Source organism: Sinohyriopsis cumingii, chromosome 15 (genome assembly GCF_028554795.1).
Source record: "Sinohyriopsis cumingii isolate HCF-2022 chromosome 15, ASM2855479v2, whole genome shotgun sequence".
In the NCBI taxonomy this organism is placed as follows: domain Eukaryota; kingdom Metazoa; phylum Mollusca; class Bivalvia; order Unionida; family Unionidae; genus Sinohyriopsis; species Sinohyriopsis cumingii.
This window is the reverse complement of record NC_142975.1, coordinates 142159384-142184204: the sequence shown is the minus strand read 5'-3', so window position 1 is coordinate 142184204 and position 24821 is coordinate 142159384. Positions and strand designations below refer to the sequence as shown.

At 34.1% G+C, this 24821-nt stretch overlaps 1 protein-coding gene across 3 annotated transcripts in view; it reads right to left on the bottom strand.

Annotated features, from left to right (window-relative positions):
• The window catches only part of LOC149782945 (WD repeat-containing protein 89-like), a 103703-nt gene that overhangs the window by 78515 nt on the left and 367 nt on the right, over nt 1–24821 (bottom strand). Inside the window, exons 1-7 of one of the 3 annotated variants that reach the window (XM_089934502.1) lie at nt 23226–23296; nt 15932–16068; nt 14377–14471; nt 10434–10518; nt 7679–7728; nt 7032–7143; nt 3156–3219 (exon numbers count right to left, since the gene is read on the bottom strand). In XM_089934502.1, the coding sequence (XP_089790628.1) occupies nt 3156–3219; nt 7032–7143; nt 7679–7728; nt 10434–10518; nt 14377–14471; nt 15932–16053 (528 nt within the window). In that variant the 5' untranslated portion in view covers nt 16054–16068; nt 23226–23296. Of the gene's footprint in view, nt 1–3155; nt 3220–7031; nt 7144–7678; nt 7729–10433; nt 10519–14376; nt 14472–15931; nt 18393–23225; nt 23297–24821 lie in introns of those variants that run through there. The other 2 variants (XM_089934501.1, XM_089934500.1) reach the window with 2 other exon arrangements.

Below are 24821 nucleotides of genomic sequence, written 5' to 3'. Positions count from 1 at the left end.
CATGGTGTTGTTATTATTATTATTATCATTATTATTATTGTTATTATTATTATTATTATTATAATACAAAGCTGCTTACTGTGTATTTCTTTATATTCTAATTCTGATTACATTCACTTGTTTGGTTTGTTTTTTGTTCTTGACATAAGAACCAGAATCAGACATGTTATCAATAAAATACAACAAAAGCTTGTGACTCCACAAAATAACCATATCTATAAGTCTTTAATGAGGCCTGATTAGCTTGGAATTTGTATATGACCAACTATATATTATTTCAGCAGTACTTGCTTTGTGACAATTGGGTGTGAGAATATCCCTCTCTCCTAATGACATTTATTTTTGCTTTAAAGAGATAATTCAGTTATTCACAACAGCATTTCAATTATAATTAATGAAATTAGATTTGTGTTTGTTTCTGATTTCTACTATTCTTATCTATGTTGTCATCATGGCTGCCAAATTACCTTCATTTATAAATACATGCACATTGTAATAAGTGAACGTTTCTGGGGACACAGTAGTAGTCCATACAAATCTGGATAATTAACATTTTACCTACTGTTTGTATTGTTACTTTGGATAAACTATCATTATTTACTGGGCAAGCAGATGCAAAACTGATTATTATAAAATTAGATTTTATATGTATTTTCTTAAATTTAATGATATATCCGATAAGGTAAGAGAAAGGCACAATGTGTGTTTATTATTTAGTGATAGATCTGACGGAGAGAGAAAAATATGTGTACAAAGGGTGTTTTATCTATTGATTTCACATTCCTACTACTTGCTCATTCATCAAGGATCTCCCCAACAATTTTTATCTTTTCTTTCCTTAATATTAAAAACTCTGGAGCAATTTAAACTTCACAAGGTTGGTGAAAAATGTTGACTTTCAAATGTGCTGATTGTATGTTTCTAAAAATAACCTGTAATCATCTGGTTTGGTGTTTTATGCCACAGAAACAAAGTTAGGTTATTTAGCACTCAGGTGATCGGAGTCAAGTGTTTTGGGCTTAGAATACAACAAAGGATTCTAACTGGGCTGATTTTAAAGTAGGACCTGAGCCAGTCACAAGCCAGATATTTAAACAACTAAACTACCATTACTCCTGGCTCCATTATTTAACCTTTACAACAGGTAGCAGAGTGAATCTGACCTATTCTACATTTGTCACCTTTTACAACAGGTAGCAGAGTGAATCTGACCTATTCTACATTTGTCACCTTTTACAACATGCATGAGAGTGAATCTGACCTATTCTACATTTGTCACCTTTTACAACATGCATGAGAGTGAATCTGACCTATTCTACATTTGTCACCTTTTACAACACGCATGAGAGTAAATCTGACCTATTCTACATTTGTCACCTTTTACAACATCCATAAGAGCGAATCTGACATGTTCTACATCAGTCACCTTTTACAAAATGCATGAGAGTAAATCTGACCTATTCTACAATTGTCACCTTTTACAACATGTATGAGAGTAAATCTGACTTATTCTACAATTGTCACCTTTTACAACATGCATGAGAGTAAATCTGACATGTTCTACATCAGTCACCTTTTACAACATGCATGTGAGTAAATCTGACATGTTCTACATCAGTCATCTTTTACAACATGTATGAGAGTAAATCTGACCTATTCTACATGTGTCACCTTTTACAACATGCATGAGTAAATCTGATATGTTCTACATCAGTCACCTTTTACAACATGCATGTGAGTAAATCTGACATGTTCTACATCAGTAACCTTTTACAACATGCATGAGAGTAAATCTGACATGTTCTACATCAGTCACCTTTTACAACATGCATGAGCGTAAATCTGACCTATTCTACATATGTCACCTTTTACAACATGCATGAGAGTAAATCTGACATGTTCTACATCAATCACCTTTTACAACATGCATGTGAGTAAATCTGACCTATTCTACATATGTCACCTTTTACAACATGCATAAGAGTAAATCTGACATGTTCTATATCAGTCACCTTTTATAACATGCATAAGAGTAAATCTGACATGTTCTACATCAGTCACCTTTTACAACATGCATGAGAGTAAATCTGACCTATTCTACATTTCTCACCTTTTACAACATGCAAGAGAGTAAATCTGACATGTTCTATATCAGTCACCTTTTACAACATGCATGAGTGTAAATCTGACCTATTCTAGATCAGTCACCTTTTACAACATGCAAGAGAGTAAATCTGACGAGTTCTATATCAGTCATCTTTTACAACATGCAAGAGAGTAAATCTGACATGTTCTACATCAGTCACCTTTTACAACATGCATGAGAGTAAATCTGACCTATTCTACATGTGTCACCTTTTACAACATGCATGAGAGTAAATCTGACATGTTCTATATCAGTCACCTTTTACAACATGCATGAGAGTAAATCTGACATGTTCTACATCAATCACCTTTTACAACATGCATGAGAGTAAATCTGACCTATTCTACATTTCTCACCTTTTACAACACACAAGAGAGTAAATCTGACATGTTCTATATCAGTCACCTTTTACAACATGCATGAGCATAAATCTGACCTATTCTAGATCAGTCACCTTTTACAACATGCAAGAGAGTAAATCTGACGAGTTCTATATCAGTCATCTTTTACAACATGCAAGAGAGTAAATCTGACATGTTCTACATCAGTCACCTTTTACAACATGCATGAGAGTAAATCTAACATGTTCTACATCAGTCACCTTTTACAACATGCAAGAGAGTAAATTTGACATGTTCTATATCAGTCATCTTTTACAACATGCATGAGAGTAAATCTAACATGTTCTACATCAGTCACCTTTTACAACATGCATGAGAGTAAATCTGACCTATTCTACATTTCTCACCTTTTACAACATGCATGAGAGTAAATCTGACATGTTCTATATCAGTCACCTTTTACAACATGCATGTGAGTAAATCTGACCTATTCAACATCCAGTATCTACTATGGGTTCTAGCATTTGACTGAAAATCTGCATTGGAAACACAAATCTCCAGCATTTGTATTTGGACTTATCACATGACCTTTCCCAACTCTGAAACTACTCTCCACCTACACAAATATTTACACAATCAACTGAATGTTAAGCAATAATCTAGCATACCTGTGTCACGTCATCCTGATGTGATTCACTGTAATAACCCATCACTTCTCCTTTTCTCCGATCCCTGCAAAATAAATGTATAAAAAAAACTCATGAGAGTCCTTTGAAGGGACCGATGCTCTACTGGCCAGAAAAAATTTGCTAAAATTTACATTCTATTTGTTTCTTCCTCTCATTGTTTAAACAGCTGAGTATTGCAAGAAAATAAACCTGTCATGACCTTTGACCTTGAAATCTGTATCAGAGTATGTTAAATGAAAAACAATGAAAACATAATCTGGTCAAATTTTGTGTCTATATGAACAAGTCACTGTGTTCATAACCTCATCAAAGTACAAAAATACATACACTGACCTTTAACTTTACCCCAAGATGAATGATGTCTGGTTTTCAAACTCAGTGACAACAGCATGGACATGGCGGTGATCAGATGTACACCATTTTCATATGGATCAATTGCATAAAGCAATACCAGTAAGTGTTTTAGTGAAATCTAATGACAATGCCATCATTTTTTCATGAGGTATAGCGATAACAATATTTTTTACATGACCACTATGGTTGCCATTTTACACTGGTAAGACTATCTTAAATTATATGGGTAAGACTATCTTAGACTGGTTAAGATTAGCTTAGACAGGAAAGATTACCTTAGATTGGTAAGACTATCTTAGATTGGTAAGACTAACTTATACTGCCGAGTGGTCTAAAGAGCTCTCCGTTACGAATCACTGCCATCTCACCTCTGTCTGTGTGGGTTCGAGTCTCGGATTCGGCCAATGTGGATATGTGAGAAAGCTTGCCAGTAGCTTCTTGTGGGTTGGTGGTTCTTTCTGGGGTTTTCCCAGGTTCTTCCTCCACCATTAATACTGGCCACCATGTTTAGCCTATTGTGTACTGAAAAATGGCGTTAAACCCTACAACAACAACAACAACTAACCTATACTGAAAAGACTATCTTAGATTAGTAAGACTATCTTAGATTGGAAATACTAACTTAAAATGGAAAGATTATCTTAGGTTGGTAATACTAACTTAAAATGGAAAGACTATCTTAGATTGGAAAGACTATCTTAGATTATTAAGGGTAAGACTATCTTAGATTGGTAATACTAACTTAAAATGGAAAGACTGTCTTTGATTGGAAAGACTATCGTAGACTGGCAAGACTATCTTAGATTATTAAGGGTAAGACTATCTCAGATTGGTAATACTAACTTAAAATGGTAAGACTAACTTAGACTGTTAAGACTAACTTAGATTGGTAAGACTATTTTAGACTGGTAAGATTAGCTTAGACTGGTAATACTAACTTAGATTGGAAAGACTATCTTAGATTGCTAAGACTAACTTAGATTGGTTGGAAAGACTATCTTAGACTGGTAAGATTAGCTTAGATTGGAAAGACTATGTTAGATTGGTAAGCCAAAGAGTAACTTAGATTGGTATGGCTCATGTACCATCTCTTATAATGAATACTGCACCAGTCAAAATATCTGGACCCTCCAATTTTCCAGGCACAATATTTTCAAAATTTGTGACAATTTTTAACTAAACAATATTTCTGGACACCAAGTAATTTTTTTAAGCCAATGTGAAAAAAAACGTGCTGGAACATAAACTGTCATAAGGTTTACCCATAATCAAAAATAGAAGATTGAATGGATGACTGGCAGACTTTGAAATCACTTCAGTTATCCTAATTATGGTAAGTAAGTAGGTACGTTTGTGTTTTAACTAAACAATATTTCTGGACACCAAGTAATTTTTTTAAGCCAATGTGAAAAAAAACGTGCTGGAACATAAACTGTCATAAGGTTTACCCATAATCAAAAATAGAAGATTGAATGGATGACTGGCAGACTTTGAAATCACTTCAGTTATCCTAATTATGGTAAGTAAGTAGGTACGTTTGTGTTTGTTTTTGTAGGGTTTAATGCCATTTTTCAGCACACAATAGGCTACACATGGTAGCCTGTATATTAGGTTAGGGAAGAACCTAAAACTCGACTACTACCAGTTAAAACATGATGAAGTTAGAAATTGATCAGCTGTACTCGACAGCTACATTGCCCATGTGACATCCCTTGGGGGTGGAAGCAAGTTGGATACAAATATGGAAATATGCTAAGGCGCAAATCGTAATTACTAAAAAACTAATCAGACTTTGTACGAGCACCATGCCGCTATCAAGTAAAACTTAAAATTCTTGATCATACTTTCCACTATATTAATATAGTGGAGAAGAAACACACAAGAACTACGTGCCACGGTATGCATCAAATAAAACTTAATTGAGATGTATAGTCTGCTGCCATAAAGGCATGTCAGCGGACATAACACCTCCAAAACAATAATGAAGTATCCAACTTTTCCATATGCCATGGCATATCTTTTCATATACACACAACACACACTCATCCAGACAAGAACACACACTTATTTATTCTTGGGATAAAAAACACCTAAGGAAATAACTCTTACATTTGATTTAAGCCAGTCCGAACAAAGAAAAAAAAAAAAAAAGGACACTTAGACTTTGGCAAGTCAACTTTAAACCTACATAGTTACCTATAATGGAAGGGAAGGAAATTGGCCCATGGCAGATACTTTGCCACTGGGGCAACAGTACAACCCTAATCTGAAGCATTTCTGATGGAAATCAGGTCCACTGTCAGCTTGGAAAATGGGAAGAAAGTACACAGAATCATTCTTTTGGGATAACACAACTACATGAGAGTTGATAGATAAAAAAGAAATCAACTCTGTCAAAATTTATATACTGCATTATTGTTTTTCAAACACAAACACTTACAGATTCTTTTGGGTGGACAAGGAACACCTACACCATAAACACTTTTAGATATAAACTGGGTGTCACTTTTATGTCCTAACCAGCTGTATGTGCTGGGATGGGGCTAAGGAGTGTCAACAATAGGAACAAGCTGGGAAAAACCACAGACACATGTCAGGCTGCTGGCAAACATTCCAATAACCATGTTGGCTGAGCCAAGACCTGAACTCACACACATGGAGGTGAGAAGTGAGTCCTTTGTAAAGACAAGCACCTTAGACCACTCAGCCACCCAGGGCCCTGTATGTATGAATGTATGTATGTGTGTATGTATGTCTGTTGTTGTTGTTGTGGGGTTTAACGCCATTTTTAGGACATGATAGGCTACACATGGCGGCCAGTATTAATGGTGGGTGAAGAACCCCGGAAAGAACCACTGACCCATGAGAAGCTACTGGAAAGCTTTCTCACATACCCACATTGGCTGAATCCGAGACTCGAACCGGCGCAGAGAGAGAGGTGAAATGGCAGTGATCTGTAATGGAGAGCACTTTAGACCACTCAGTTACTCGGGGCCCCGTATGTATGTCTGTATTGGAGCTTAATGGCACATCAGCACAATAATAGCTATATGGTGCCAATTCAAAGTAAAGTTTAAAAAAATGTAAAGCTGAAGAATCACGCACATTAGACAAATTTTTGTGGTATTAAAACTTTGCTAAGTTGATGGATTTTTAGTAAAAGTGAGGGGAAAAAACTGGGTTATAACAGAAATCAAATAGAAAATTTGAAAATCAGCTTACAAAACATGCAAACACTAGCAGCCATTTAAGCTTACAAATGCATTCTGGATTTTCTTATCACTCATAGCTCTATAGGTTTTAGAAAATCAGAGGTCTGTAGTCATATTTCCTTCAAACCTTAGAGCTGAGTATATGAAACACTGTAACCAAATTTTAAAAAATTTAGAACCAAGACATGATGGTTCTTGAAGCAAGGACTTCACTGCAGACAGCTCTGACACTTTAATGTTTTTCATTAACTTTAAGTACAAAATTATAATACATATATACAGGGCTTACCAAAAGAGAATGTATGTATCACTACATGCAGCAGCCTCTGTACCAGCACACAATAGCCGATCATTACAGTTCAGATCAAAACTTGTAAACAAATTATTAGTCTTTTCATATCCTGAGAGAAAGAAAAAACTGGTTTTAGACTGAACTGCAAACCTAAATCAGAAATACTACTTTAAATTTTTTAAATTTAACATCCTTTGAGAAAAAAGTAGTGACCTTGTGTAAATAAAGCACAAGCTAAAAACTGAAAGCATCACTGTAAGTTACAGACAGATCTGGAGATTGTGAAATTCATTAGTATCAGAATGCATCATTCATGTTTACAGCTGTCATGTTTACACATGTAAATGGCTTAGTTTAGTCTGCTGACTTTAACTCATGAGGTACCTTAAAAGTTCACATGTTCATATTTAAATAATACAGTCAATATTTGAATACCAAATTCTGATTAAAATATTCACTAATTCTACCGTCAGCAGTATAATGAATGAATGATGTATTAATAAAATTTTTCAATTATTTTTTACATCAAAATTGGCTTTAAAAAACATATTTACTTTCTTGCATGTTTTTCAATTTACCCCCCCTCCCAGTAATAAATAAAAATGCCACAAAAATCACAAAGAAAATGGTATTACGAAATGTACCTTCAAATGTCTGTACAGCTTTCTTCAAGTCTGTACGTGTGTCCCAGCACCTGAAAATCAAATAAAAATATTTATGTGCAAAATCCTACTACAATTATTCTTCTTCTTCTGGAAAATGAAATGAACTAATTCAGAGATTATCATCACTGCAGTCTCCCGTATGTGTGACACAAGCAAGAATTATAAGCATGATAAACCTTGATGCCAGAGGTCCTGATTTCCTGGCTGATAATTGTTAAATTACAATAAACTTGGAAGACTTTATAATGCTGTTGCCAGAAGCTGAACATCTGTGAGTTCTGAAAACCTTGAAATCTGTTCTCCCACATTCGCTAATGTGATCATAATTGATCCAAAAACAATAAATGAACATTAATAATGATGATATGCTGATGTTTTCACAATAAATGAAATAACAAACCCCCCCCATTTTGACATAAATACAAAAGTTTATCAAAACTTATGGAATGTAACTTATACATGTCAATTTCTGTTCTTTTGGAGGCCATATTAATTGTGTAAGTACAAAATCACACCTCCATGTTTAAGGTCCTGATTCTGTTCAATTGATAATTAGGTACGTTTTCCTTCACCTCCTACTGTCAGCTTTGTTGGCATGGTTAATCAAACTGCACCAATATTTCACAGCTGTAACTTCTTGCAGCACCAAGTATGATTTCAACTAAATCCTAAAGACATTTATGTTTCTGTATACCTTTGTCAAAATTACAATCATCAAGCAGTGTATCCCCCAGGGGTAAAACATCGAGGGTAAAAAAAAAAAACCTTGGTGTCAGAACCGGGGTAAAATGAAAAATGTGGGGGTCAAAAATGTACTGATAATGTACTGATAAACTTTTCATATAATCTAATCTTGCACTTCTTCAGCATGAAATAGAAAATTGCAACTGGTACAAATCTCTCTCTCTCTTTCTCTCACTCTCTCTAAAAATTACAAACAAACCAGCATGCACAATTAGCAAAAAATGCACTTTCCATTCATGAAATAATTGTATTAGTTCATTTTTCTTTTAGTCTGAAGTCGTACTGTTAACAGTCTCCTTATAATCTTTTTTGTAGCAACATTACATTTAACATATATCAGCCAACGCAAAAAGGCAAATAATTTTTTTTAACCAAAAGGCACTTAATTTACTGCCTGTCATAAAATGTGTACTATCATTGTGGTTATTGTACTTCGTCCTAGAATATATTTTTCAAAAAATCAGAGGCCAATGATTCATCCTCTTTTTAATAAGATACACTTAAACTTTTAAATCTTTCTCTTATTGCACCAAAGATACAAACCAAAAAAATCTGCAATGACCCCTGACTTTGTAATCCAAATAATGCATTTTTCTCTGCAAGCTTATTGATTTCTTTGTTGTGAAAGAATGCCTTTGATGATAATGTGTTCTCCAGATATCTTGTAGCGAACAAGAGCTGATTTGTTTAAATTCTTAAATTCACAAAAGGACTATTAACTTCTGCAGTCTTTGCAATCAATCAGAAGTCACAACACTGTTAATCCGCATAAATGTGCTGTACTCCAGTCAAGATAATTATTTTCTCCATTTTTCATTAAAGTTAGATCCACAATTACTTTTTCGTGATCTGCTTCTTTAACTTTCTTGGCTAGTGATTCTGAGTGCATGCCATTTTCATCTAGAGATCACTTTCTAGTCTGACATGCATTGGGGTTAAATGTCTGGATGACATCTTGCTGAGCTACATGGAAATCGAGTGAGATCTCTCGAGATTAGGGGAATCTACTCCATTATAACAATGCCTATGCTCGAAGTATCCACAATGCCATCCCTCATCCTAAGCATTGGATATTAAATAAATCCTGATTGCATTATGCAAATCCTTTGCATAAAAAAATGCATGGCAACAAAACCTGTGTGCCAATTATCTCCAGCGTGTTTCTGATGCACAAATATGCGTAAAAGGAAACACTGTCTAGGAGGTGTTCATTAAATGTGGGCTTTCAACTAAAGTAAAAAGTTCCTTCACAACATTGTTTTAACCACATCTGCTAACTTTGATATCAGTGAATATGGGTGTCACATGCTTTTTCACAGTTCATTATCATACCATACTGTGATTGTTTGTGATGTTGTTTAGTGGAATCATTCATCATCTAGGAAACAATTGTAATCATAATCAATTGTATTTGATTACAGTGTAAGCCGTAGTCATAATTATTGATTCCAAAAGCTCTATAATTGCAATCATCCTTCACTCCAATCCAAGTTTGTAACATTGGCGAAGACCTACACAATCCCAGAATAAATTTTTTATTTGTTATTTTTCATAACTTTAAGAAGAAAAAAATACTTTTTCGTGCATGAGAAAAATACATCTAAAATTTCAGGAGCCAAGCCATGATCATCTTGTATTATTCATATGCGATCTGTTCCCCAAAATGATAATAAACTTTTTACGTTTTTTTTCCAGTACTTTTGAAGAAAGAGTTTTTTTTTGCACAAGTATATGAAATTTCGGGAGCCACACAACGACCATGTTATATCTGAATTTGTGTTATAATGGAGCGCGCTATAGCAGGGTCACACTGTATGTACAGTTTGTTAGGAGTAATCAGTACAACAAAACAAAGACCCAAATCTGCAGGTTTAAGCTACGGCAGATCTGGATCTTTGTTGTTTGCAGTTTGACTCAACTTATAATCGAGTATATAAGGTATACATGCTATGGCAAATGAGACTTGAGACTGATAGTTGTATGTCCTTACCTGACTGTCTTGTCCAAAGATGAGGAGTACAGTAAGTCAGGTTCTTCATGTCCAAAGCTAACCCCTGTAATGACCCCTTCATGACCTGAAACCACAAGTGTGGTCATAATGAAGATGTATATAAAATGCCAAGCACGTTTATATTAGAAATAACTTGACTCCATCATGAAATATGTTTAATAGTCCTCTAACATCATTATACAATAACCAATTTTCTTCCTAATGACACAGAAACCTTGACCTTTGATCTTACAATCCTACAACTGTTAGGTTTCCTGAATCCATGTGCAAGCCATCCAGAAAGTTTGGTAACAGTTGATGGTGAAGAACAGTGGCCATGACCTTGAACTTATTGACACCAAAATCAATATACCAAGCCCATCTGCAAGCCAACAACAAAATCTGGTACTGGTAACTATATATGTTGGAGAACTCAAGATATTGATTGGAAACCATTTTTCTTCTTTCTATCAGAATGATTTTGACCTCTGACCACATGATCTAGAAAGTGAGATGATTCTTCTTTATCTGAAATGCAAACCATCCACAGAGTTTGGTAGTTATAGATATGGACAACTTCAGTAACTGTATGAAATGAAACTGCTGACAATTGACATAATCATAAAATAATAAGCTCCTCTTTATGGCAGGCATATAAAAACAGTAACTTGTCCTGTACTGTGTTATCATAGATAAATCTGAATATTGTTTAGGTAACTATGTTACATTATACACTGTAACCAATCTAGTTATCAGGCACAGTTTATGTTAATGCAGGCACAGTCTCTCAGTCATAAAGGAACTAGGACAGTGTGGGTGGGTGGTGATGTCCATATAGCCCCAATCATGTTTAAAAAAATCTTTTGCAACAAAAAGCTGCTAATAAAACTTCTTCCTCTCCCCCCAAACACACAGCAAGAATTAAAATGTTCCATTTTTTCATCATCAAATAAATGTGCAACACTGCAATCTTCAACTTCAAAACTTTAGCAGTGCATGATGTTGTTGATCATGCAATAATATGACATGGTAACAGGCTCAGCCAATCAGATGTAAGATAAGGTCACTGATATGCATTGATATTGCTTCATTTTCAACCTTTTCCTAGACTGTGAGGACACAAGCCCATGTTTCTAGTTTGAACAAAATCAGATCAGAAATATGAGGTAACTAGCTCAGCCACACAGATAAAAGATCACTTCATTGGTTGGTGTGGATCTCATTCATTATTCAACTTGTCCAAGACGTAGGTGATATAAGTCCATATTTCAACAATGAGCAAATTTTAATCAGATATATGACATGGATCAAAATCATTCTAGAATTTGTATGTGATTTTGATGATACAAGCCCATATTCCAAGTGTGAACAAAATAAGGGTGGTAAAAGCTATACTCCAACTTGGAGCCAAATCATATCAGAAAAAAGGCCTCCAGAATTGAAGAAGGATCAGCCATCATGATGATAGCTCAGGTAAGTAATATGCATGGTCCTTGTTCATTATCAAACTTGTACAAGATTTTGATGATGCAAATCCATATTCACAATGTGAGCAAAACCAGCTCAGCCAGTAATTAAAGGCAATGAATATTTATCATATGCAAAATATTCAGATGAGTTAAACAATAGGAAATGAATATTTATCATATGCAAAATAAGCAGGAAGAGTTAAACAAAGACAATAAATATTTATTATATGCAAATTAGTCAGGTGAGTTAAACAAAGGTAATGAAATTTGTATCATATGCAAAACAGTAAACTGAGCTACACAAAGGCAATGAATATTCATCATATGCAAATCAGCTAGAAAAAAGCATTCAATATTCATCATATGTAAATTCTCTAATTGCATTTTTAGGTCATATACTAGACACTTTTATAGTACCATCTATACTTTTTTACCAGTCCAACTGCAAAACAACATAGACACTCAAATGGCATTGCAGATCAAGGTCTATGTTGCTTGTTCTTGTTTTACTCCTAAAAAACTGATAGACCCATATATGCCAGTATATTATGCAACAGCAAATCTGGGTGTGTGCAGTTGGCAGTTGGACTTGACTTATAAGTGAGTATATACGGTATTCAGTCCCCAAATAGCAATAAAGATTCATACCTTATATTCTCACTTATAAGTCAAGTTCAACTGCAAACAACAAAAATCCTAATCTGCTGTAACATAATGTGTCAGTAGATCAAGGTCTATCTTGTTTGTTCTACTGATTATTCCTAACAAACTGCAGACTTAGATCTGCCATTGCATTATGCAATGGCAAATCTAGGTCTGTGCAATTTGTAGTTGCACTCATAGGCAATTATATACATTAATTTCAGAGTATAATTAGCATAAATTAGAGCACCTGACACCACTTAATCAACACACAAGTTGATTTTAAAGCATGATTTTAATGTGTCATACCTATACCAGGGCTTGAAATTAATTTTCAACAGGACAAACAAAATAACATTTTTGCTGATCCTGTATCAATTTCATTGATCCACATATCCATATATATCTAAATACTCTGTAAAGAAAGTGCAAACTGTCACATCCTTATCTGGACCATACTACAACCATTCATGTTCATTTCCCCTGGGATATCTGGCACATTCTCATGATCCTATGCAATATTATGCTCTTTGGGGCCCAGAGTGGCCGAGTGGTCTAAAGCGCTGTCCGTCACGGATCACTGCCATCTCACCTCTATCTGTGTGGGTTCGAGTCCAAGGCTCGGCAAATGTGGATATGTGATAAAGCTTGCTGGTAGCTTCTTGTGGGTCGGTGGTTCTTTCCGGGGTTTTCCCGGTTCTTCCTCCACTATTAATACTGGCTGCCATGTATAGCCTATCTTGTGCTGAAAAATGGCGTTAAACCCTATAACAACAACAACAACAAAAAAAAATTATGCTCTTTCTTGTCATCATCAAGACAGCTCTAGTGGTCTAGTGGTTAGAGCCCTGGATGTGGGAGGTTGCAGGTTCAAACCCCAGGCGAGTCTCACCAAAGACATAAAAATGGCACTAACAGCAGCCTTGCCGGGCGTTTAGCATTAAGAGGCTTGTGTTATGACTGGTGAGCCTTCTCACAGGAAAGTGTGATTGGGTGGGACATAATGCTACATGTCTACGGCATGATGCCACAGTGTTAGACATTGCTATAAACTACCACGCTGCAGCCACTGTAGCGATATTACTGAAAAACTGTTAATGCTACATTATAAATCCAAATCATGCTCTTGTCATCATCTTATTTCTGCATTCCATTTTTTACGTAGGCATTAACAGTAACATGTCAAGCTTAGGGTCTTGGTACCAAATCAATACAATAAACTGACCAAGTAACCATAAAAGGAAATACTATCCCATCAAGTGACCATGAAAGGATATGACATCTGATGGTTTACTGGATCCATCTGAAACAAAACCATTTCTTCATATGTGACAGCAAACACTAGAATATTTGTGCTGATCAAATAGATTTGTGAGGGATGGAGTTTTAGAGATCCATTGGCAAATTGACTGATCTAAGACTAGTATTAATTTCAAGCCCTGCTATATGCTAATTTTAACAGCCATGAAACCATGCAAGATTCTCTACTATGGGCAGAATAATGTTTCATTGCAACAATGGGTTTGTGCATAGGCACCATGTTGTGGTATCAGAATCAACTTCACTTTCCCAATGCAATGTTGCAAACTTGCAGAATCAAGACTGACCATTCTGCCCTCTCTAACACTTACTGATATTCTTGTTTATTTGACAAATCTTTACCCTTCTTGATATCTGCTTACCTTCTACTTAATTAGTTGACAAATCTTTACCCTTCTTAACATTTGCTTGACTTCTACTTAATTAGTTGGCAAATCTTTACCCTTCTTAATATCTGCTTACCTTCTACTTAATTAGTTGACAAATCTTTACCTGTCTTAATATCTACTTACCTTCTATTAAGCCTTTACTTGCCAGATTTGCAAGGTTAAACAAGCGAATACTGTAGTTACTGCTAGTAGCAGCGAGGGTGCATTCTCCACCGTTACTGTAGTAAGAAAGATCAAAATAGAATAAATATGCTTTGAATCATGTAAATTTTATATAATCATCTCCTCTGTAAAATATTAACTACAATGTGCTAAGAGTTTATTTTTACTTTGGTATAATACTATGAGTGACTTTTGATATGATACTAAGACTGACTGATTACTTTAGTATCATATGAAGACGTACTGATTATGTCAGTATGAAATGAAGAGTGATTCGTTACTTTTGATATGATACTAAGACTGACTGATTACTTTAGTATCATATGAAGACGTACTGATTATGTCAGTATGAAATGAAGAGTGATTCGTTACTTTTGATATGATACTAAGACTGACTGATTACTTTAGTATCATATGAAGATGGACTGATTATGTCAGTATGAAATGAAGAGTGATTCGTTACTTTTGATATGATACTAAGACTGACTGATTACTTTAGTATCATATGAAGATGGACTGATTATGTCAGTATGAAATGAAGAGTGATTCGTTACTTTTGGTATGATACTAAGAGTGACTTATTGACACTAAAAGTGGTTAGTTACTTTTAGCATGATATGAAGTGTGACTCATTACTTTGGTACGATGCTAAGTGTGACTCAGTACTTTAGTATATGAAATGTACAAATCAAATAATTCTATTTTTACAAGGACCTTATAAACTGACTTTTCAATAACATTTAAAAGCAAAACATTATCTTTGATGCTATAGTGATGCTGGAATCTTACAAAATGATGCATGCATCTACATCCTCATAAATCAACATTACTGCACATCTATTATAATACATACTGTTAGAGTGGGTACCTTTTTCATTTTTGTGAACAAGAATTATTTCATGGGGATACATTTTGTGTGCATTTTTTTTCTTTCCTTATCTTATTAATGTGGATAAAACTGTACTTGGATTCAAACATAATGGTTTTTCAATACCACAAAAAATATTACACTTGTCCAGAAAGTCATTTCTGTCCATATTCACCAAAGTTATCTTACTTTTGTCAGGCAATAACTTGGACACTACATATCAAACAAGAGTCCCTCGAAGGGATGGATGCTCTACTGGCCAAAAGAATTTCCAGGAATCCAAGTAAGACCATTTCTTCTTTTTACATGCTGCATATTGAAACCATCTCTGATAAAAGATTTTCAAGATGACCACCATATCAGATAGAAGATCAGTACCATTTTCAGTTAGGACCAATCAGACATCATATGAAGTCTTCTGGTGAATATAACTGAATGCAGGAGCAGCAGCAATAAAACTTTTCCAGATGACATGGTGGACTCTATGGTCATCATTTTAATTCTAGACCTAAATAGGAATGATGTCTGTGGTTTGTTTTAAGCCTCATTCAAAAACTGAGTTTCAAGATCCATCATCACCCAGTAAGAACATCCCTTGGTTCATATAATAACCAAATTCAAAGTGAAAAAAAAAAACCTTTAACCTACCCTGTCTGAGCAGCCATACCCAAGACATAATCATCCTCTGTTTTGGAAAGAGAGATGGCCGAAGTCTCTGCTAGCTGAAGCTGCCCCAGAGCTCTCATCAAGTCACTCACACTGTGTGCCATCAACTCAGCTTGAAACTATGTGACAATTTTTAAAAGTGGAGTGAGGTGTAGACAGAATAAAAAACAAATGACCAAAATAAACCAGAGTGAAACAAAATAAAGTTTAATCTAATGTTCAAAATGCACAAAATAATCTTAAAACACATTTGCATTGTAACTGCAGCTTGAACACTAACTTACAGAAGTATGCATGCAAATGGATAAAGTGAAATTTGATATCTTTTACAGAAAACAGAAAGATACAAAGAATAATATTTGTATCTATTCCTTAATAACATAATGTACATACTGTAAAAGGTTTTGTATCAATACATGTATCTCTGCCTTGTTTGTAATACATTATGTACATAACTGCATTATATGAGACAAGAATCATATGCCCAGCTATATGGTATACTGAGAACTGTATTTTGTACCAAGCTATGGTATACTGAGAACTGTATTTTGTACCAAGCTATGGTATACTGAGAACTGTATTGTGTACCAAACTATGGTATACTGAGAATTGTATTGTGTACCAAACTATGGTATACTGAGAACTGTATTGTGTACCAAACTATGGTATACTGAGAACTGTATTGTGTACCAAACTATGGTATATTGAGAACTGTATTGTGTAACAAACTATGGTATAGTGAGAACTGTATTGTGTACCAAACTATGGTATACTGAGAACTGTATTGTGTACCAAACTATGGTATACTGAGAACTGTATTGTGTGCCAAACTATGGTATACTGAGAATTGTATTGTGTACCAAACTATGGTATAGTGAAATCAGCATAATCCTGAACTTCAGTATTGTGGGAATGATATAAAATTTGTCAAATCTTAGTGTTCAAAAAAGGAAAGATAGATCTACCACAAAGTTTCAAGTGGTTTGCTTTCAACCCATATTGTTATACATTGATTTATTATCATCGGTCCATAGTGGTATTGTTGTTATATCCAGAATTGTGTTATAACCAAAACTGCTATGGCAAGGGAGAGGATTACATGCATACATTGTCAAATTATTAATTAAGCTCCAATTAAAATGCACTAAACATCAGAATTGCCTCAGTCTTGATTCATTGAACTTTTGGTTCATTTCAGTTCATTGTGTTTGGTTGGTTCATTACGAATCAATTCAGTAAACCATGGAGTGAATAAATATGTATACAAGAACCATGTCTATTTTGTGGGGACTAAATTTTGTCAGCTGTACACCAAGATTCCTGGACCCTGTTTCTTTATGATTTTGGGGTCCAGGTGAGAACAGATGTAGTCCATTAGTTAGCATAAATCACAATGTTGTAAGAAAAATTGATAAAAGTTTACTGTAATAAATATTACAGAGTACAAGTATTGTAACATTATAATTATAATTTTATCTTTTTCACTTGTGTGACTGAGAATTCTTTATTTATTTTCTGTTCATGTAAATTGACCAATCGACTAGTAAGACCTTTTCTTCCTGCAACCAGGCAAAACATACATTAGCTTGATTTAGAATTTCAGAAAACTAAGAGTCCAGAACTAATTATTGAGGGTCTACAGGATGCACAATCTTAGAACACTGGGGTGGGTGGGTTGCAAACTAGCAATTGAAGGGTGAGACTATGCTGGAAGTGCAGGTCACTAAAATCTGTTGCAAAGGAACATAACCAGCATAAAGTGTAATGGCCACTTCCTTGGCATGATGGCTATCCACCTATGTGCCACTTACTGATGCATCTACAGTAAATGGGAATAACAAATATACATATTTTTGTACACTCAATGGTGGAACTCTGATAGTGTGGTAATTCTGAACAACAAATTTGTATAATGGCACATACTTGTCCTAATGTTGGGAACTTCATGTATATGTTGCACAAAGTGTAATGCAACTTGAAAATGGGCACTATTTCCATGGCAGTCATTTTGCCACCTGTGCCATCTGACTGAAATTTATCAAAGAGAATTAAAAGAAATGCATCTGTAACCACATGTGATGGGGAGACTAGGCCTTTTCAATAAGTTAATTACTTTCCTTAGATGGGGGCGCTGTCATCACTTAATCAACTTCAGGATTGCCACTGAAAATGGACCACCAACATGAGCAATAAAGTACATGTCAACCTCAGACTGTTTAAACAACTCCCACTGTTCCACTGAAAAGTAATCAATTATGTAAAACAAAGTTTTTAAGTCAACACTTGTCAACTGCAAAAGCCACCAGAAAACAACAACTGTCCATACTTCACATTATGCCTTTAACTGATACCACAGTTTTGATCTCTTGGTTCTTGAAAAATACAGTAATACTGTGATCTAACTCTTGCATAACATCATTGGACAATATCAGACAACAAAATGGTTAAGTGATTTGTTACAGTGATATTGATTTTAAGAAAATATAGAGTCTATTAGAGAATATGGGGTAAGGCCATGATTTGGTAGAGTCTATTAGAGAATATGGGGTAAGGCCAGGATTTGGTATAGTCTGTTAGATAATATGGGTTAAGGCCAGGATTTGGTAGAGTCTATTACAGAATATGGGGTGAGGCGAGGATTTGGTAGAGTCTGTTAGATGATATGGGGTAAGGCCAGGATTTGGTAGAGTCTATTAGAGAATATAGGGTAAGGCCAGGATTTGAAAACTGATATTTATGGGGTTACTAGAAACACCAAAATACATGCAAAAACCGAAATACATATCTTTTAGCCATAATACTAATGAAGTCAAATGTATTATAGTTTGTATGTTTTTGAATAAAGATAAAAAAATAAAAAAATAACATAATTTTTACACGAATTGTTTACGTTTATCTATTTATAGCACAATTTATGTATTGAAGTTACTTTGTTGTCCTTGTCTGGACAGCTAGGATAAAAGGCAAATTGTAATATTTGCATACAATGAAAATGTAAATTATGATAGTACAAAGTTATTTTCCAACAATACTGATTTTGACAAATAAAAAATAAAAATTCTTAGTAGATCCACTCCCCCTACCCATGTGACCCTCTTCTTGTACACATGATCCTTTTACAACTGAGTACAATACATGTACAGGACAAATTTCCATTATAACAAAATAATGTTCAAATCCCCGTTCTGTAACAGAAAATAGTAGGAGTGAAACGATACACCTGTGCCGCGTATCGATACGATTCACGATATGCAGACTGCAATATGATACATACTGATATACATATGAACTTAATTGTTTTTCCATCTTCGGAAGGTAGGTGATGCCCTTTGATGTATGTTGACATTCTGGTCCTATTTCCAGTATGCATACTACAGATAGAAATATAGTTATATATTTATATGCATTTCTCATTGATGAGAAGATATCAACAATACTTTCAAACATACTAAATGTTGGTTGCAGTGAGCTTTATCCAGCCTTTTAGGCCATTTAAAGGTGGCTCCATTTAACTCCCTTTGGTATGTACAACATGAATGATTTGAAAACATATTATTACCTATTTCATGTCTCAGTTAGACTTAGAAGATATTACTATGTCATCTTCAAAACACAGATGTGCAAAGAAACTCTCATCTAGAACAAATCTGGGAATAACGTTGAATACCAACAAAATCTATCACATTTTACCTCCTGCAGATGCAGAAGACTGATGCAGCCACATGTACTTGAATTTGTTAGTGAAGAAGGAAAACTACTGACTACACCCAGTCCTATTCTACAATTTTTTTTTAGCTTACACAAAGTTATAAACTTTAGCAGTTTGAAATCTGCCCCATTGCTCATTCTATGTTAATGTCATTTTTTAATAAGCACTTTCATTAACTGGTTTAATATCTCGGCATACAAGTGAGAAATTCCAAATTTGTTCCCATGAACAATTTAAGGAGATATGATGAGAGGAAGACCTCACCTTTTATCGAAGAAAAAAGAAGGGGGAGAAAATGGTCATAAGTCATTATCTGTCTAAACTAAAATATCTTTCTCTCTTTCTTCCTATTAGACTTTCTTAGAGCTCTACTGAAATCAACATATTTGACAGATGTCACCTCTAGTTGTATAAACATTAATCTGTTAATTATTTCTGAGCATACGCTATTTTTCTTTTTATCAAGGGGCATAAAAATAGTTACGGTAGCTTTGTCAGCTTGAATACGTTGGGAAACTGATTTTTTATGACCGTTATGTACAGTTTTCCAGAGCTCACAGATATTATCCTTTGGATACATCTGCTCCAAAATAGGATTTTTCACAAACATAAACTTCCGTTGTTAAATCAGTAGTTTACTGACTACTATGCCAAATTTCTTATCTGTTCCATAATGCTTTATAAGGGTATTTAGTCCCTCAATGAATGTGCAGACAGAGGAATTAAAATAAAGTTACTTCTTAATTTCATTTTTTTACATTTATTTTATTCAGTTTATATTAACACTGATATGAATACATGTATATAGTTTTATAGCATATGATCCACTGGGCGAAACTGATCAATTATAAAAAAAATTGAAAATTGCATTATACTTTTAAATTGTCTGTATTTTACAGGCTACATGCCAAATTTCTTATTTGTTCCATAATGCTGACTAAGGGTATTTAGTTCATCAATGCTTGTGCAGACAGAGGTATTAAAATAAATATCTTTACTTGTTAATTTCATTTTTTCCTCCTTATTTTATTCAATTTATTGTAACCCTGATATGGATATGTGTATATAATTTTGTAGCATATGATCCGCATGGTGAAATTGATTCATAAAAAAATGAAAATTGCATTATACTTTTAAACTGTCCGTATTTTAATTAGGCTAAGTAATCTGCCCTTTGTATATTCAAATTTCGAAATACCACTTACAGGGTCATGCCATCTATATTTTTGTACATCTGACTCGTATTTAACACCATTTTGGACTCAAAATCACTCACTGGTATCTCCATTAACTCACTCCCAGGTCCAGTAATGTAATTTACTTCATAACTTTAAAAATTATTGTCATTATCACTATTAACAGCAAGTAGTTGCCGAACCAAATCTTAATGAACCACACCATGAATCAGGCATATTGGGTCTTCTAGGTAGCCCATATTTTAAACAAGTATATGTAAACTTTCTTCATGAATGGTTCCAACTATGCCATAATGCTTATTCCTGGGAATGTTGTGCTAATCCAGTTTAGTTTCACAATCATTCATGTCGTGCTTAAAGAACCCAGATGTGGAATAGTTACTACCCGAAAAACAGATGTTGCAATAAGAAATTCGTATGAATTTAAGCATGATTCAAGCAACTGAAAACCTTGACAGTATCTCCACTTAATAAGTACTTGACATATGTAATGACTTTCTCGCAAAGTCTCTGTCTTGCTCTGCCAATACATTCTGTTTGTCATGCAGAGAATAAGCTACATTTATTTCTTATTGGTGGTTATTGTTTAACCTGATGCGGAACAAGCAAACATCACAAATGAGGATTCAATGCAAAACAAGCAAACATCACAAATGAGGATTCAATGCAACATATTTCATGTGCAACATACAGTTAGCTTAGCTTTCAAATAGACCAAAGGAGTCAAAGTACAATTCAAAGTAGAAAAATCATGTGAAAGTGGTTATTATATGATGAGTAAAGCACTCCATTAAACATGTGGAACACGTTTGGCATGTATAGTATGTGCTGAACATACCTCTGGGTTAAGATAATTAGCATGGAATGGGGGGAGCAGATTTCGAACGATGTCACTTTGTATAAACTTGTAGACAGCAAGTGGGTATTCTCAAATAGTCTTTTTCGCTTTTGCTAATAAACATGAGTGCCAATGACTGCAAATGCTGTTTCAGATGGATTATAATTTTACAGAATTACAAGGCAACTAATAATAATTATTCCTGACTGCTGAAAACTGAAATAACATCCATATGGTAAGTATCGTTTTGTATTGATTCTCTGTCTCTTGTATTTATGTGTGTATCATTTCAACAAAAGTATCAGTGCATCGATATATCGATGAATCGTTTCACCCCTAGAAAATAGTATGATATAGGGGATGCACCAGCATATGTATCTAACACACCAGTCATCTAAAAGAGACCTTTTCCCATCATCTGACCCCTTTTTCAAGATTTTTTTCCTTATTCAAAATTATGATGACATTTCTATGGCACATGGAATGCATTCAATGCTAGAATCTGATGTTAACAATGATTACTCAACTTTTCCTGGTTCCCAAAAATTAAATTGATCTACGTTTCTGTCTGCTTGATGTTTATATGTGGCATTTCTGTCTTTTACCATGTTTTGTATATTTGTTATGTCTTTATTTACTTTGATACATAGGTATATGATATATACAGTACATCGAAAAATGTAAATATATTCTGTCTTAATAATCTCACTCCTGAATATACTATATCTTAAGTTTTAACAGATTTGCCATTTAGCAAACAAGTCCAATTGAGTAAAATTAAATACAATTAAGTCCCATCATTACATGAAATGTTCTAGAAATTGGTAAAATAATATTAATTTATATCAAAATCGCTTAAATCAAAGTCTGTTTTTCTTATTATTGTTATTATTATTATTTAAAACAATTGCAAACCATAATATTATATATATATATATATATATATATATATATATATATATATATATATAAACCAAAAACATACAAACACTTGTGTATTCTGGATTTTTAGCGTATTTTGTTGTTTCTAGTAACCGATATTCATGGGTGTATTTTTAAAATAGTCTACTCATCAGCAATCTGGAGATTTTCCCGAAATCAACTGATGATGCAGAACTAGTCACTTATGGTCATATAGTTTATATAAGTAAATGATAGGTGGCGCTATGCAGACAAAATACTGAAAACTTCAAAAACACTGTGATAACATAGAACCCGCCATATTGTAGGAAGCTACCATAAGATGGGGTGGTAGCTCGGAATGCTGTATTATCACAGTATTTAATGTTCTTATCTGTACATATTAAAACTTTTGCTGCTTATTTGTAATTTGTAAAGTTTCTAACACTTTCTCCCTTTCTATTCCTGTAAAAAAATCTTTGTCAATGAAGTACGTAAATATAAATAAAACAGTATATGGTGGCTGACCCAGATTAACATTCCATGAGGGAACAACTCTATACTATTGCGGTATTTGCCTAACTTTGGTATGATAGCACACACATATCAAAATAAACATAAATTGCAACTTACCTTTGAGAAGGAATGTCTATGCTTGTGCTGGCAGAATATTTCCACAATAAATTAAAGGATCCAATGATCAAATGGAACACACAAATGTGATTAAAGTGGACATGGATAAATAACAACATTACACATTAAAAACAAATAGTATTTAACTTTATATGAATTTTAAATGCAATGTGGGCAAAGAAATATAAATATATATAAAAATTATTATTAATTTTATTATTATTATTGAAATATTACTGATGTCAAGAAAGTTTAACTGTTATCATTTACGTATGAGAAGTATGATCATAAGCAACCTTTTGTCAACTTTGGTTCATACTGGCTACCATAGAATGACACTGCAAGCATAACCATATAAGGACATGTATGTCACCAGCAGTATATGGTCTATAATCATCGAACATCAGACAATACACTGAATATATTTTGTAATCAAAGCCAATCCAGGTGTAGCAAGTTTGACTTGAGTTTTGTATATACCCCCCCAATTCTGCGCATCGGGTAATTCTGTGCAATAATAGATCATTTCTGCAAACATTGGATCTTGTATTATTTTGGGTCAAAACTCCATTTTGTATCAAGAAAAAATGATCATACTTTAATTAAGAAAAGTGATATTCATAAAGTGTACAAAAATATACCATATTCTGACTCAAAATGCATATGCAAATGTGATTTCTAAATGTCAGCATGAAGACTCACTCCATGACCTGTAACCCAGAAAATCCTATTTACTACATATCTTTTAGAATCATACAAATAAATACATTTTTTAAAAGATGGATATGAATATCTTAAAAAATTCTGCATCTTAATCCAAGCTTCCAATTTTGCAAGCTGTCCACATGTACAAATTCGTCTGCTACCCAACATGTCAACTTGCCACTAAAACAGGATTCTCAAGAAATTCCCCGGTGTATAGTCTGTTTCTAAATTCTTTAGTAATTTTTCCCCATAAACAAGACATTGCAAACACATTATATCCTATTCATTGTTGTTTCTGTTCCACATAATAGCATATTTTTTATAAAATGTTGAACTAATTTGTTTTCCATATCAGTTTAGGTTACTTAATATCTCTTACCATTTATTGGCATTGTTACACTCAATTTTGTAAAACTAGCTATAAACCTAAAAACTCGACTGAACAGTGGACAGAAACAGTCCAAAGTAATGTATTTCATTTCTGTAGCCGGAAGGATAAACATTACATCTTGTCAAAGCTGTGCGCAGAATAGGCCGACATATTCCGAGTCATGAAAACACGGAGGGTGGGGTGTATCTGATGTGTCCAAAATTAATATTATTTTGAACAGAATATTCTTGTGACAATTGCCTCTTTTCAGATAGTAAGCATTTCAATATTTTATTTTCGTCAATCGGTCGAATTCGGTAAGCGTTTTGCTTCAATATTCAAAACGGAAACCTTAGGTGCGCATAAATGCCCGACAGCATTGTAATGATCAGTGGAATTGCAGGCACGTTACAAAAAAGTGATGTTCGTTCTTTTTCAGTGATAATTTATAATAAAAAAAAATTATAGGCATTTCAGAGGAAATTGTGCTACAAAATATTTGCGTCCTTACTTGCTACAGC